The sequence below is a fragment of the Vulpes vulpes genome, chromosome 8 (assembly GCF_048418805.1).
Source record: "Vulpes vulpes isolate BD-2025 chromosome 8, VulVul3, whole genome shotgun sequence".
NCBI classification, from domain to species: Eukaryota; Metazoa; Chordata; class Mammalia; order Carnivora; family Canidae; genus Vulpes; species Vulpes vulpes.
This window is the reverse complement of record NC_132787.1, coordinates 1334113-1347149: the sequence shown is the minus strand read 5'-3', so window position 1 is coordinate 1347149 and position 13037 is coordinate 1334113. Positions and strand designations below refer to the sequence as shown.

The window sequence follows — 13037 nt, the reverse complement described above, 5'->3', positions numbered from 1 at the left end:
TAGCCTGCGCGTCGTCTGGACAGGAGCACCCAGCATTTAAAATCTGTGGCGGTGGCAGGACAGAGGGAGACGCAGCAGCCCCTCTCCCCTCTTTTTTTCCTCTCTCTCTTTATTACCTCTTCTCCTCAGGGAGGCCCTGTGCTGAAAGGGAATTTGGCTCAATTCCATGGAGATGTGCTCTGGAAAGGGGTGACTCTATTAATGAGCTAAACTGGACGTAGGAAACCCAAGTCTGGAGATTGGTAAGGAGAAGGCCGGGGTGGGGGGTGGGGGCTTTTTCAAAAATCAGTAAGTTGGTGTTAATTTTTTTTTCTTTGAAATATGGGGCAATTTTAAAGCATGAAGACGCTCCGCAGTAAAAGGGAGTGACCCCAACAAAGCTGTGGGAGCTAAAGTTAGAGAACTGTGTTGATCCTGGCTCTGCCCCGGGGCCCTCCCAGGCCGGCTCTCCGGGCTGCGGGCTGCGGAGGGCGGAGGCGGGCCGCGAGGCTAGGTCGGTCCTTCTGGGGTCTTACAAAGTCGAGCCTGGAAAGGTCCCTCCAAAGGGGCAGCTCCGCCGACTCTCTCCTTCCACGTTTCCTTTTGTACGCGCTTGCTCTGGCTCGCATCAAGGGCTTGTGAGCTTGCCTAGACCGAATTCCACCCCCCATCTCCCGCCCTTTCCTTTGAAAATCTCACTCCGAGGCGGCTGGTTTCTATTGCATATTGAAGCATCAGCCTATTGCTTTTGCCCTCTTTTCCCTCCTTTTATTCTTTCTCCACTTTTCACTGAAGAGCATCCCTCTGCCCTCTCCATGCAGCGGTGTGTGTGTGTGTGTGTGTGATTTGGGGCTATCACATCCTCTTAGCCCTGTCTGCCCTGCGGTGGAGGTGCAGGAGCCAGCCCAAAGGCTCCCTCTCGGACAACTGGGGCTTTGGGGAAAGTGGCTAAAAAGTCGGAAATGCAGATGCAATCCTGGGCATCCAGGTCTCTCGCTGCGCGGCGGGTTCCTTCCATCCGCGAGCTCCAGGGGATTATGCCAGCGCGAGAACCCCGCGCCTTGACCGCGCGCTTCCGCCTGCTTCATTTATTAAGAGGGAAAAAAAAAATCCAGTCTCCCCGCTACCCTTAGCCCCAACCCCAATCCAGCCGCAGCGAGATCTTTTTTTTTTTTTTTTTTTTTTTTGAGGTGGGGGGAGAGATCAGTCTCTCCCATAGACGATCTAAATCTAAACCTAGAGGGAGGCGCCCAGGAACAGTCCTGGTCGCTCCAGACCCCTTTGCGTCGGCCAAATTCAGCCCCCCCCGCTCCTCCCTCCCCCTCCCCGGGGCCTGCCAGGGGGGCGGCGCCCTGTCCCTTTAAATCTCCCAGCTCCCTCCTCTCTGCCCCTCCTGAGAGCCAATCAGCAGAGGCCTGATCCCTCCGGCCCCGCCCCGCCGCGAGGGGTGGGAACCCCAGGAGGCCCGGCCCCGGAGTCACGTGCGGGGGCCGCGTCACGTGGGCGCGGGAGGGGCGGGGCGGGGGGACGCGCGGGAGGCGGCGGGTTTCTTAATGAGGAGTGTCCGCATGCGTGCGGGGAGCGGCGGGAGGGCGGTGCAGGCTCCGCGCGGGGGCGGGGGAGCGGAGGAGGAGGGAGCGAGGTGTCTCCCTAGCTCGCTGCCTCTGGCAAGTGGAGTTTTTAAAAAGCTCGCGCAGATCATGTCATGACGACTTCGCTGCTCCTGCACCCGCGCTGGCCCGAGAGCCTCATGTACGTCTATGAGGACAGCGCGGCGGAGGGCGGCGGCGGCGGCGGCGGCGGCGGCGGCGGCGCGGGCGGCGCGGGGGGCGGCTGCAGCGGAGCGAGCCCCGGCAAGGCCCCCGGCATGGACGGGCTGGGCAGCGGCTGCCCGGCCAGCCACTGCCGCGACCTGCTCCCGCACCCCGTGCTGGGCCGCCCGCCCGCCCCCCTGGGCGCCCCGCAGGGCGCCGTCTACACGGACATCCCGGCCCCGGAGGCGGCGCGCCAGTGCGCCCCGCCGCCGGCGCCCCCCACCTCGTCCAGCGCCACCCTGGGCTACGGCTACCCGTTCGGGGGCAGCTACTACGGCTGCCGCCTGTCGCACAACGTGAACCTGCAGCAGAAGCCCTGCGCCTACCACCCGGGCGACAAGTACGCGGAGCCGTCGGGCGCCCTGCCCGGGGACGACCTGTCCTCCAGGGCCAAGGAGTTCGCCTTCTACCCCAGCTTCGCCAGCTCCTACCAGGCGATGCCCGGCTACCTGGACGTGTCGGTGGTGCCCGGCATCAGCGGGCACCCGGAGCCGCGCCACGACGCGCTCATCCCCGTCGAGGGCTACCAGCACTGGGCGCTCTCCAACGGCTGGGACAGTCAGGTGTACTGCTCCAAGGAGCAGTCGCAGTCCGCGCACCTCTGGAAGTCGCCCTTCCCAGGTAAGCAGGGCCTCGCCTCGCCTCCCCGCCCGCCTGCCCCGGGGCTCCGCGCCGCGGCCACCCCCGCCGTCTGGGGCTCGGCTGGGCGGCCGCGGGAGCCGGCCGGGCGAGCTGCGCCGAGGAATGCGCGGGGAGGAAATCTGCTCCGACACGTTCCGCCGAGCTGCCGGCCGAGGGTGAAGCAATCGCAGGCGCCCGCTCGCCCGCGCGCCCGCCTCCGCCTCCGCCTCCCGCGCGGCCCTCGGCGCCCCGCGCCCGCCTGCAGCCAGGACGGGGGATGGGGCGGGCTGAGGGGCCCACCGCGGGCGGACGCGCAGGGCTGGAGCCGCGGGCAGCGGAGGCGGCGTGGCCTGCAGAGATGGAGGGAGGGAGCTGCCCTGGCATCCCCTTCCTGGCCACCGGGACAAAACCCTGCACCCACCGAAGAATGGGGCGGCGGGGGGGATAAGAACTCTCCTGCCCGAATTTTCAAGATCGTGCATGCACCGGACAGGTTTTTTGGTTTTTTTGTCTTGTTTTTGTGATTTGAATAGGGGGGGGGGGGGCCCTAAAGACATGTAGACTGTTTTTCTGTTCTTGGTTTATTTTTAAGGATTTGGGCCCCCCCCCCCCCCCGGTGAGTTTCCTGATCCTTAAAGGAGCAGAACTAAAATCTCCGGAGGGGACGTGGAGAGAAGGGAGTTTGCATCCCTCTCCTGCCGTACAAAATTTTCTTTGCTTCGCTGGTATCCTGAGCTCAAATCCTGTGGGTGTTCCCACTGCCAGCTCCTCCATCCCCACCCCCAGATGTTGGGGGGGTGGGGAAGAGAGTTTTCTATGCCTAGACCACAGAAAAGGGGGAATGAGGGTGAGAAGTGGGGGACCGAAGACCTGTTCTGGATACAGCCGGGGTCCAGGCCCAAGCTAGGGACGCCCAAGTCTTTGCCTGTGGAATAGGGGGTGGGAATTCACCCATGTCCTGTTCCTTTTCCAAATGAGGCTGATTCTAAACCAGAGGGGACCCTGCAATCCTCACCGCTCCCCAGGGGAGAAAGATCAGTCTCAGGTTTGTCAAAATCACATCAGGAGCTTCGGATACGGCACAGTGCTGAGCGGTTACAAAGCTAGAGCCTCCGTCTGCTCTGGCTTTGAGCTCGGTGGGAGAGGGCTGACTAGCTCCATCCTAATACCTACAGGCGTCCTGGTGGGGGGCATGGAAGCCACAGATGTCTCCTCAGACCGTCCACAGGGCCCCCCAGCTCTAAGTGTGAGCCCAGGGACATTTTCACTGGGGATTAGAGGTCTGAAGACCTGCTAAGGGTGGGCCTGAAATTCCTCTGCATCCGGGATTGGGGCAAGGGCAGATGGTGAAAAATCCCTGAATGATGTTAGAAAGTGTAGAAAATAGCATTCTTGCAAATATGAGATTACTTGGTATAATACAACCGAATATCAGGGTGGGACCCACGCTAGGCACCCCATTTCTGGCCACCAGAGGATTCCAGGATGATACCATTTTAGTATAAGGTATCTGGTATTGCTTGCTCTGAATTGGCAATAATATTTTTTATATAATTTCTGTTAATTAACTACCTAATAGGAAACACATGATAATACATTTCTAGAAGACAATTCACATGGAAGCATACAGCAGTGTATTAGAGACAGATGGCCCTTTCATTCTCCATCTCACCCAGACGGAAAACTCCTTAGAAGACACAGGTCCAACAGGAATTCCTGGAGGAGGGAGAGCTAGCTGGTAGGCAATGCCCCTAAGGGGCTGAAGGGCAGGGGAGCAGATGCCCACCGGGCCCACTGTGGGCAGAGGCATAGGACTAGAGCAATGGGCAATGGGTTTAGTGTGGAGAGAAAAAGAGAAGGAGCTGCCTTGGCATCTCTGTGTATATATGTGGAGCGAGGTGGGGGGGGGTGAAAGATTGGAAAGCAGCTCAGAAATATCTTTGAGCAAAATGAACATCTTAGAGATACGGGAGGGGGGGGGAAAGCCTGCTAAAAATAAACACTTTTTTATCATAACCTCCTAGAGAAAAGTAACTTTGAAATAAAAAAATATAGCCCAATTGAGATTTAATACACTTGCAAATTATGGCATGGAAGTGGATATATAAAACCCACTATGTTTCAGCAGCTATATGCTCACAGGCTCCCTGTGTGGAAACCGAATCAGGCTGGTACATCTCAGTGAGTACAGATGTCCAGGCAAAAAGCAGATGAAAAAGAAATTATCTTCAGACACCCTACATCTTTCTACCCACACAGAGATCTTTTAGAAGTAGTGAGATTTCCAGATAACTCTGTCTATGCAATTGTGGTTTGTTCGGCAGCATCTGGGCATAAACACTACTGTCTCTCTTTAGCGCCTCTGGCTCTGAGAAACCTCACTATGGCAGTCTGGGCTGGTGTGGGATATGGAGGCAATTGTTCAGAAAGATCCAGATAATTAGGGCTGAGATGTGTTGTGGCTTCTTCTTTCCCCCAATTATACAGACCCTTGTTTCATTGCTCTTTTTTTTTTCTTTCTATGGCGAGTGTAGGCACTTTTTTTTCCCCCCACAGAGAGAGACAAAAATTCCAAGAGAGAATCAGCAGAAATTCCAAGAGAGAATCAGAGCATGGGGTGGGGGTGGGGGGCACAGGGAGAGCAATAGAATGAAATAGTGGGTTCTTTGGGCCATGTTGGAATCCCTACTGACTAGCCTTTGGATTTTGGTTGAGAAGAGCAGCTAGGATTTCTGGCTAGACCAAGTCCTCTTCAGCACGCAGAGCCCTGTTGTAGGAGTAAGTGGTCAAGAGCAAGTGGGCTGTGGGAACTTGTGCCCAGGACCCCAAGAGAAGGCTACAGCTGAGCACTGATCTGATTTTTATTCAACTCTCAAAGATGTCTATTGGGTCCCCAGCTATGAAGTGGTTTGTGTATGTGCTCTGGAGGGACATTAGGGAAGGCTTGATTGTAAAATTAATAACCAAATCCCCTATTTACTTTAGGCAGTAGAGACACAGCTCGAGGTCTGAGCTTCCAGATGTTTCTACATCTGTAGATCCCAATTCCTTTCCAGACAAGACAGCAGACAATGAAAGGGGGCTTCTTTGAGAAGGCAAGACTAAAGGTGGTTTCCCAGGAGGCCAAAACAACCAATGTTTTGGTCAGATCCATTAAAAACTTGGGCAAGTCAATCCTTGGCATCCTATAGAGAAAAATAACTAGTTTAGACCAAGTATCTGATTTTTAAAGCACAATTTTAAGGATTATGTTGATTAAATCTCATTGGAAATTTAGAGTTGGAGTTTAGAGGATCCACAATTCGGTAGGAAACTGTGAGCATTTCCAGAAAGTGAGATAGAAAGTCAGGGACAATTAGTTGGTTAATCCAGGAACCAAAACCCACTTTAACTCATTTCGCTTTCCAGGGAAAAAGGTATTTCACAGCTGGATTGTACCAGATAGCCTATTTCCATTTTAGAACTTACTGTGTCATTACATTGAATCAGAAAATCTTGGTTTAAAATCTAGCCCTGTCACTCAAGTAAGTTTACCCACTTTGAGCTTCAGATTCCTCATCTTGTAAATTGGGTTTAATAAAATAAGCCTGAAAAAATGTTCTGAGGATATAAATAATAATAATTTTAAAAAACACCCAAGTACCTCATGGTATCACTACTTACCCTCTTTGTTTTACTCTTGTCCCAGAGTCACCAATCTCCTGAATCATAGCTACATCTGTAAGAGTAAAACAAATTTGAGAACTGAGAGTCATTAAAAAAATATCTTGTAAAGAAAAATTCTTTTTAATGTAAAGGATCTTCTCTGTTAAAGTAAAGCTGTTTTGTTTTTCAGATTAAAAAACAAAACAAAACAACAAAAAAACCTTGGCCTATTCCTACACAGGCAGAGAAAAGTGACAAGTCCAACAATTTTCCTGAGAAACTGTCATCATGAAGACAGCCAGACCAGGCCATTGGAACCCCCTCTCTTCCACATAATCTTCCCGAGCACTTTATTTCCTACTGCATTTGATTGTGACCTCTTCTCTTTCCAGCCTGTATAGACAAGTATTCCTGGGTGAGAGCAGATCCAATGGGAATGGGTGTAGGGAAGGTGTTTTATGAGGGTGGGGTGAGAACAAGCATTTCAGGAAGAGCTTTGTGTCTGCATTCCGACTGCCTCTCTACTTCCAAAGGGCAGTAAGAATGAAGGGGGACCCCAGATATCTGGTCCTCAGCATTAGCTTCTGCCTGAAGAAGTCTAACAATCACATTTTTAAAAATTGAAGGGTGAATTATTCAGATAATCTCCCTAATTCCCCGCTTCCCTTTGGAAGTGTTGCTCTGACCTCTTTACTAACAGAGGTGAGGGTGGGATGGCAGAGGGATATAAGGGACATACACTGGTTCTTAGTTCCTGTGAAATACAGAGTATGAAGAGAGTGACCGAGTAGCGGCTGGGATAGCAAGGTGCTTAGGGTCGCTGCGGTTCCTGTACGCCACGGAGAGAGTTTCTCGCAGCGTTGGAGGAATGGAGAGGAGAGGGGGTTGGAGCAGAATTTGCTCTGTTTTGGTGAGTGGACACTTGTGGGGGCAGGGAGAGGCACTTTATTCTTTTTGTGGAAGACTTATGTAAATAGCCGGATTTAACCCAAGAAGAGCTCTCCTAGTACCTCCTTTGGTAGGCAGACCCCAGGCGTGGACTCGACTTCCAGGGACCTGAATCTCTACATCTTGCATCCAGGACTTCCCAACTTGGATGCTGTTAAGTGGCTCACGTTGCATGCGTAGAATGCTCAGCTCCCAAGCAGGCTGGCTTCACCTGGACACTTCTCTTCTCTGGCTGTTGGTACAGGTCTCAGCTTCCTAGGGCAGAGGCAGTGACCAAAGGCATCAGGCCTCACTCAGTGGTGTGCACCCCCTGGAGCTCTCTCCCTTCTTGCCATGCCCTCCCTTAAACATGAGGACAGGACACCTTTTCCTGATAATGGGGCACAGTTTATACTAATAAATGCCCAAGGGATCCAGGAAGGAGGAAGGAGGAATTTTCCTGAATACTTGCAATCCTCTAGGCCCTTAGACCAGGATGAAGTTTGTAGGGACCCTTTTAAGGCTCCAGGATTCTAATAACAAATGCTGTGCAGAACTGTCTTGGAGCCTGAGGCAAAAGGACAAATCGGTACTGCGGAATTTTAAAATTTGTTGTTTTGTTTATCGTGGATTTTTTTTTGCATTCATTTTGATTTCTTTAACATTGCATTAAAATATCACTTATCTGGATGCCCAAGTTATTGGTGCCCCCGTCTTTTAAAGTTTGCACAAGAAAATAAAATAAAATAAAGTTTACACAAGAGGCAACACTCTAGTGTGGCCTTGCTAATAACAGATGTGCAAAGTCCGTGCCAGAACCTTGACCCTACACAATGGTGCAGCCTGGGGCACACAGCCCGGCCGTCTTGGGTCCAGGCACCGGACTCACTTCCTGCCACCCACCTCCTTTCTCCCCGCAGATGTGGTTCCCCTACAGCCCGAGGTGAGCAGCTACCGGCGCGGGCGCAAGAAACGCGTGCCCTACACCAAGGTGCAGCTGAAGGAGCTAGAAAAGGAGTACGCTGCCAGCAAGTTCATCACCAAAGAGAAGCGCCGGCGCATCTCTGCCACCACGAACCTCTCCGAGCGCCAGGTCACCATCTGGTTCCAGAACCGACGGGTCAAAGAGAAGAAGGTGGTCAGCAAATCGAAAGCGCCTCATCTCCACTCCACCTGACCAGCCGGCTGGCCACCTGCCCCGTCTATTTATGTCGCCGCTTTGTACCATAACCGAACCCAACGAAGGACACTTCGCCGGTGCAGACGAATATTTAATGTTAACAAGAAAGAGTAACTGCGCCATGGGAGGCAGAGAGGCTCGGAGGGCGAGCTCTGCAGCCCCCCACTCCCCACCCCATCCTCAGCCCCCCACCGCCATGCAGATGGGACCTACGAGGCCTAGAGAGCTTCTAGAGAGCTTCGGCGGTGGGGCTGGGTGGGCTGTGGGAGGAAGGCTGGGAGCCTCCACTCCCCTTTGCCCTCATCCCTCGCCTCGCCAGAAAGCTGAGAGGCAGGGAGCGAAGCGCCCGATCATTCCAACCAAAGCAGGGCTGGGGAACCCCGAATGACCCCATTCTTGCCTCATCCTTTGCCCAGGCAGTTGGTGACCCTCCTGAGGGTGGGGCCCAGCGCAGACCTGGCCGAGCTCATACTATCCTTCCCCTTCCTCGTCCCGCTCCCTGTCCCGCCCGCACTCCTTAGTTAGGCAAGATTTCCCGGTTAAGATTCTCTGTGCATATTTTAAAAGTCACGTTAATATTAATGATAATTGTTAGGGATCCGGCATTGTGACTGGAGTACACACAGCGCATAGGTTTTCTTTCTTTCCTGTTTCAACAAAAGCTGGAATTGGTGGAGGAGCTGCCTATCCCCACCTCAAGCAGGAAACTGAATTTCTCCGGAGGAGCTGACTCTGCCCCACGGTCTCCTCCTCGGCTCTGCTCTCTCAGTCCCGTGCAGAAATCCAAGGAGGATGGAAACTCCAACCACGCTGCTAAATATCTCCCCCCCTTCTCCTTCCTTCCCTCCATCCCGCTCCCTCCCGGGGATCAGGCCAGGCACAGAAGCAGAACGTTTTTCTAAGGAAAGGACGGAACTTCTCTTCCAAGGGGATGGAGAGTGGGTCCCCCGGCAGAGCCCCTCCCCAGTTGCTCCTCCGCGGAGGCAATCGCTGAGAGAGCCTCACACTTTCACTTCTACCGATTGTCCAGAGGAAAGCAGTTTTCTTCCAGGAGGCCAAAATAACCAGCCCCCAATTAACCAGCTAATGTAGACGCTGCCTAACATTTCCCTCCTCGAAGGCCAACTTGCTGCCGAGGGGGGAGGTCCCTCTCCCTTCTCCCTTCCCACTGGTGCATTACAAAACAGTGTTCTTTTGAAATGTTCATCAGAAATAGGCTTTTTTAAAATGTTGTGTATCTGTATATAGTATTGTGATGTCTGAATGACAATGTACTGAATGCAAAAAGAAAAAAACAACCCCACAGACCTGTTTTTAAAATAAAATCTTTTTTTTTTTTTGCCTTGATTTTATGACTCAGATTCCTTCTGCAGACCCTTCTGTCCACTGGCTCATCGGGGCCACCTTTGATGCCCCAACTCAGCCAGAATGGGCAAGGGGAAGCGTGTAGACATCACCTCCAGCTGGGTAAATTCCAAACTCATATTTCGTTCCACTCAAGTTTTCAAAGTGAGTTATTTGGGTTGTGGATGTGATCTCGAAAGGAGAAAACTCCCTCGAAATAGACGAGTGTGTGTTGGGGATAGAAGGATGCAATCAGCGACTGGGAAGGCCTGGAAGCAGGTGAGTGAGAACAGTACACTGCCTGTTGACTTCACGTAACAGTTGGGGCTCAGATCTGGATTTAGGAGCTGAGAAGGCAGCACCAGCTAGAGCTGGGGGCTATGGTGGTCGCAGTGCCAGCGGCAGCACCAGGGAGCTAATCTTAGGCTTCTGGGGCCCTGCTGCCCCCAGAGGGTCCGCAGTCTCTCCAGCCAGTGCAGGCCTGGAGCTAGGCAAGGGTCCGCACAGCCAGTCCTGCTGGGGGGGGAGGGGGCAGCCGCAAGCTCAGCACTCCTAGGCTGCTCTCTTTTCTTTCTCACCAATTTATGCAGAGATGTCAGGCCACTAGGACCCCTTGGCCCCCCAGTTCATAAGCCAATCCCACCTTTATTTTCCAGCATTCCTGGGGACCACAGTCTTCTAGGCCGTCAGGAGCCATGTAGACTCTGCCATTAATTTGTTTTCCCTGTCGCATCCATCCGTGCCTATCTCCCTATCTGGCGGAGTTAATGAGATCGTTAAGTTGTCAGGTTAAGAGACTTTTAAAAAGCAATATAGCCTAAAACAATGTTATCTCAGATTAAATCTTTACTGCAGCAATTTTTATTTATATATAATATTTTTCCTCTCCTGAGACACAGAAAGACTGGAGGCATTGGGTTGGAAATCAGAGCTCTCCGACCTCCCTTTGCCCGATGGCTGAGGTTCTTACAATTTTACTTAAATAAACATTTCTGGGGGTGAAACACACACACACACACACACACACACGCACACACACACACCATGTTGTCTGAAGAGACAAAGAGCCTGAAGAATTCACCCTCTGTAGAGGCTCTGCTACTGATGTGGCTGCCAGTCCTGTTCTCCATTTCAACTCTGGGTTAACTCTCAAAGAATCACTTGCTGGGAAGTGGGGGTTTGGGGGGGGATGTAGGTGAGCCTCCCAAGAATAAGGTTCATTCTTAATTCCATCTTCTCTTCTCTCACCACCTGCCACCTTAACCTCTTCCCAAAACCAAAACCCTGAATCTCTCCTGAGATGGAAAGAATCAAAAATTATATGCGTATGTCAGACAGAGGAATTGAGCAGACAAGAAGCCTGGGGCTCCCTGGATATGGGCCCCCATCCCTGTTGACTTGAGGGTGCCCTGGCTTAGTCCCATGACAGCTGTCGATACAGTGGAAGTTGGAGACGTAGGGAAAGAGAGTCTAGAGCTCTCCCAGGGATCTCTCCACCTCTGCACACAAACTCACCAGGCTCTGCTGAGTGAGCCTCCCCACACAGAGAGACCCTCCCTAAGGCCCCAGAAGGGGGCGACGGAAAAAAGGAGAAAGCTCAAGCAGGCTCATTGGGGTTGCATTGGGACACTGAAAACCCAAGCAAAGGCGGCAATCCCTCGAGCGCGCCTGGGAGCCCCGGTGTGCCAGAGGTGTTTAGGACCGGCTCTCACGCTGGATCAAATATGCCTGGATGGGTTTGGAGGATTATCGTGTCTGGATCCATTTTGGAGCTGCCTCTCCCATAAGAGTAAGCAAGCGTGAGAAGGAAAACTCCTGTGTGAGCAGGTATTGTGCGAGCGTGTATTCCGCGGAGGCAAAGATGGGGAAATGCAGGACGCTTCCCCCGTGTGTTGACCTTTCCTTCCTCCAGGAGCCGGTTCTCTTTGGGGGACTCTGAAGACAATCCTGTGGGGGTGTACGTGGGCATGTGCACAATCGAATGCGTGCGCGCGTGTTTGTGTGTGTGTGCGTGCATGTGTGCAGAGCTTTCGACCAGTGGAGAATCTCCTCAGCCTTTCCTGCGTGCGTGTGTGTGTGTGTGTGTGTGTGTGTGTGTGTGCAAGCAGGTAGCAATATTGCCATCTCGGGGTGTAGACTGTTTTCTTTTCTTCATTCCAATCTGTAAGAAGCCTTTCCTTCCAAGCCAGTCTAGCGGTGGTGTGAGAGTGAGGCTCCACTGTAGGCGAGGGTGTGAGGATATACAAGAGGTGCGGAGGGTTGAGGGCACAGAGGCTTCCCCTGGAAATAGCCTCCCGCCTCCGGGCCCAGGGCTCCTGTGATCTTTCTCATAATCCAGTGTCACTCCCTGACTCCCTCTGCCTCCCCCCACCACTCCGCAGGCCAGGACTGAGGGACCCGGCTGGCTGGAGCCTCACAGGACTCTCCACCTGGAGGTCACTCTACCAAGCTGCCAGGGAAGGCTCAGTTTTCCTGGGCTTGGGGAGAAACCCCTCCCCACCCACATATTAGTTCCCAGACCTGGGGCCAGCACCGTGGGCCTTTCAGCCTGTAGTCCCACAGCCACAGCCGAGAACCCACCTGAGGGAGCAAGGCCCGCAGTTCTCGGGGAGATCCCTCCACGACTGTCTCCCGACCATCTGCTCCTGAGGCTGATCCACAGGCGGCTGGGGCAGCAGGCCGGTGTGGGTGGGAGGCAGGGGCAGTCCCTGGGACATTCTCCATCTCTCCGAGGATTGGAGCTGGGACCCTGCGGCAGGTCCCCCCACCCCATTCGAAAGCGAGCTCCCCACCCTGGGATCCACCTGCGCCCGACCTGGACCGTGTCGGGAGCCCACCCCTCAAAAAACTGCAAGGGCTGGTTCAGGCAGATGTGTATCCAGACCTGCGCTGGTGGAGGATTGAGGGGCCCTGGGGAGCCAGGGGCTTCTGGGAGGAGGAGGGGGCCAGAGCCTTCTCGCAACCAACCAGGCTCTTCCTCTTTTAGCCTTGACCGTGACTAGGTCTTTCTGACCTTGACATCACAGGGAGCACAGGGAAGGGGGGCCGGTGGAAAAGGCCTTGATCTTCCGGTAGCCAGAGAAGGGGAGGGCTGCTCGCCCCTTGCCGCGCCGGCCCCCTTCCCGCCAGGGCCCGCCGCCTCTGTTTACACACAGAGGAGGTGTCGGCTCCAGTCTAGACAGGGGCGCTAATAACGCCCATAAAAGGCGGCCTCTCCAGAGATGTTCTGCAACTCGGCTCCCGCGCGCCTACCGCTGGCCGCGGCCTCCGCCTCCTCCGCCCCGCCCTCCTCGGAGCCTGCTGCAGGCCGCGGGCGGCCCTGGGGAGGGGGCACCCCGAAGGTTTCCAGAGCTGAGAAACCCCGCCCCGCACCCTTCGGAACCTCTTCTGCCTCCAAAGGTAAGTGGAGCCCCGCTCTCCCAGCCCAGCCCGGCCTCCAGGTTAGCAGCGCATCCTCCCATGCCCACGCGCCCCCCCAGGCACCCGTGTCCCCCGCCCCGGGACTGGGGCCTTGGATTCGGGAAGCG

The 13037-nt window shown here is 54.2% G+C and overlaps 1 protein-coding gene across 1 annotated transcript; it reads left to right on the top strand.

Annotated features, from left to right (window-relative positions):
• Positions 1-1684: 1684 nt before the first annotated feature.
• HOXC13 (homeobox C13) lies at positions 1685-9513 on the top strand. Its single transcript, XM_026000053.2, has 2 exons — positions 1685-2414; positions 7907-9513. The coding sequence occupies exons 1-2, from the start codon at positions 1685-1687 to the stop codon at positions 8161-8163; spliced, it is 987 nt and encodes a 328-aa protein (XP_025855838.2). The 3' UTR covers positions 8164-9513.
• Positions 9514-13037: the final 3524 nt, after the last annotated feature.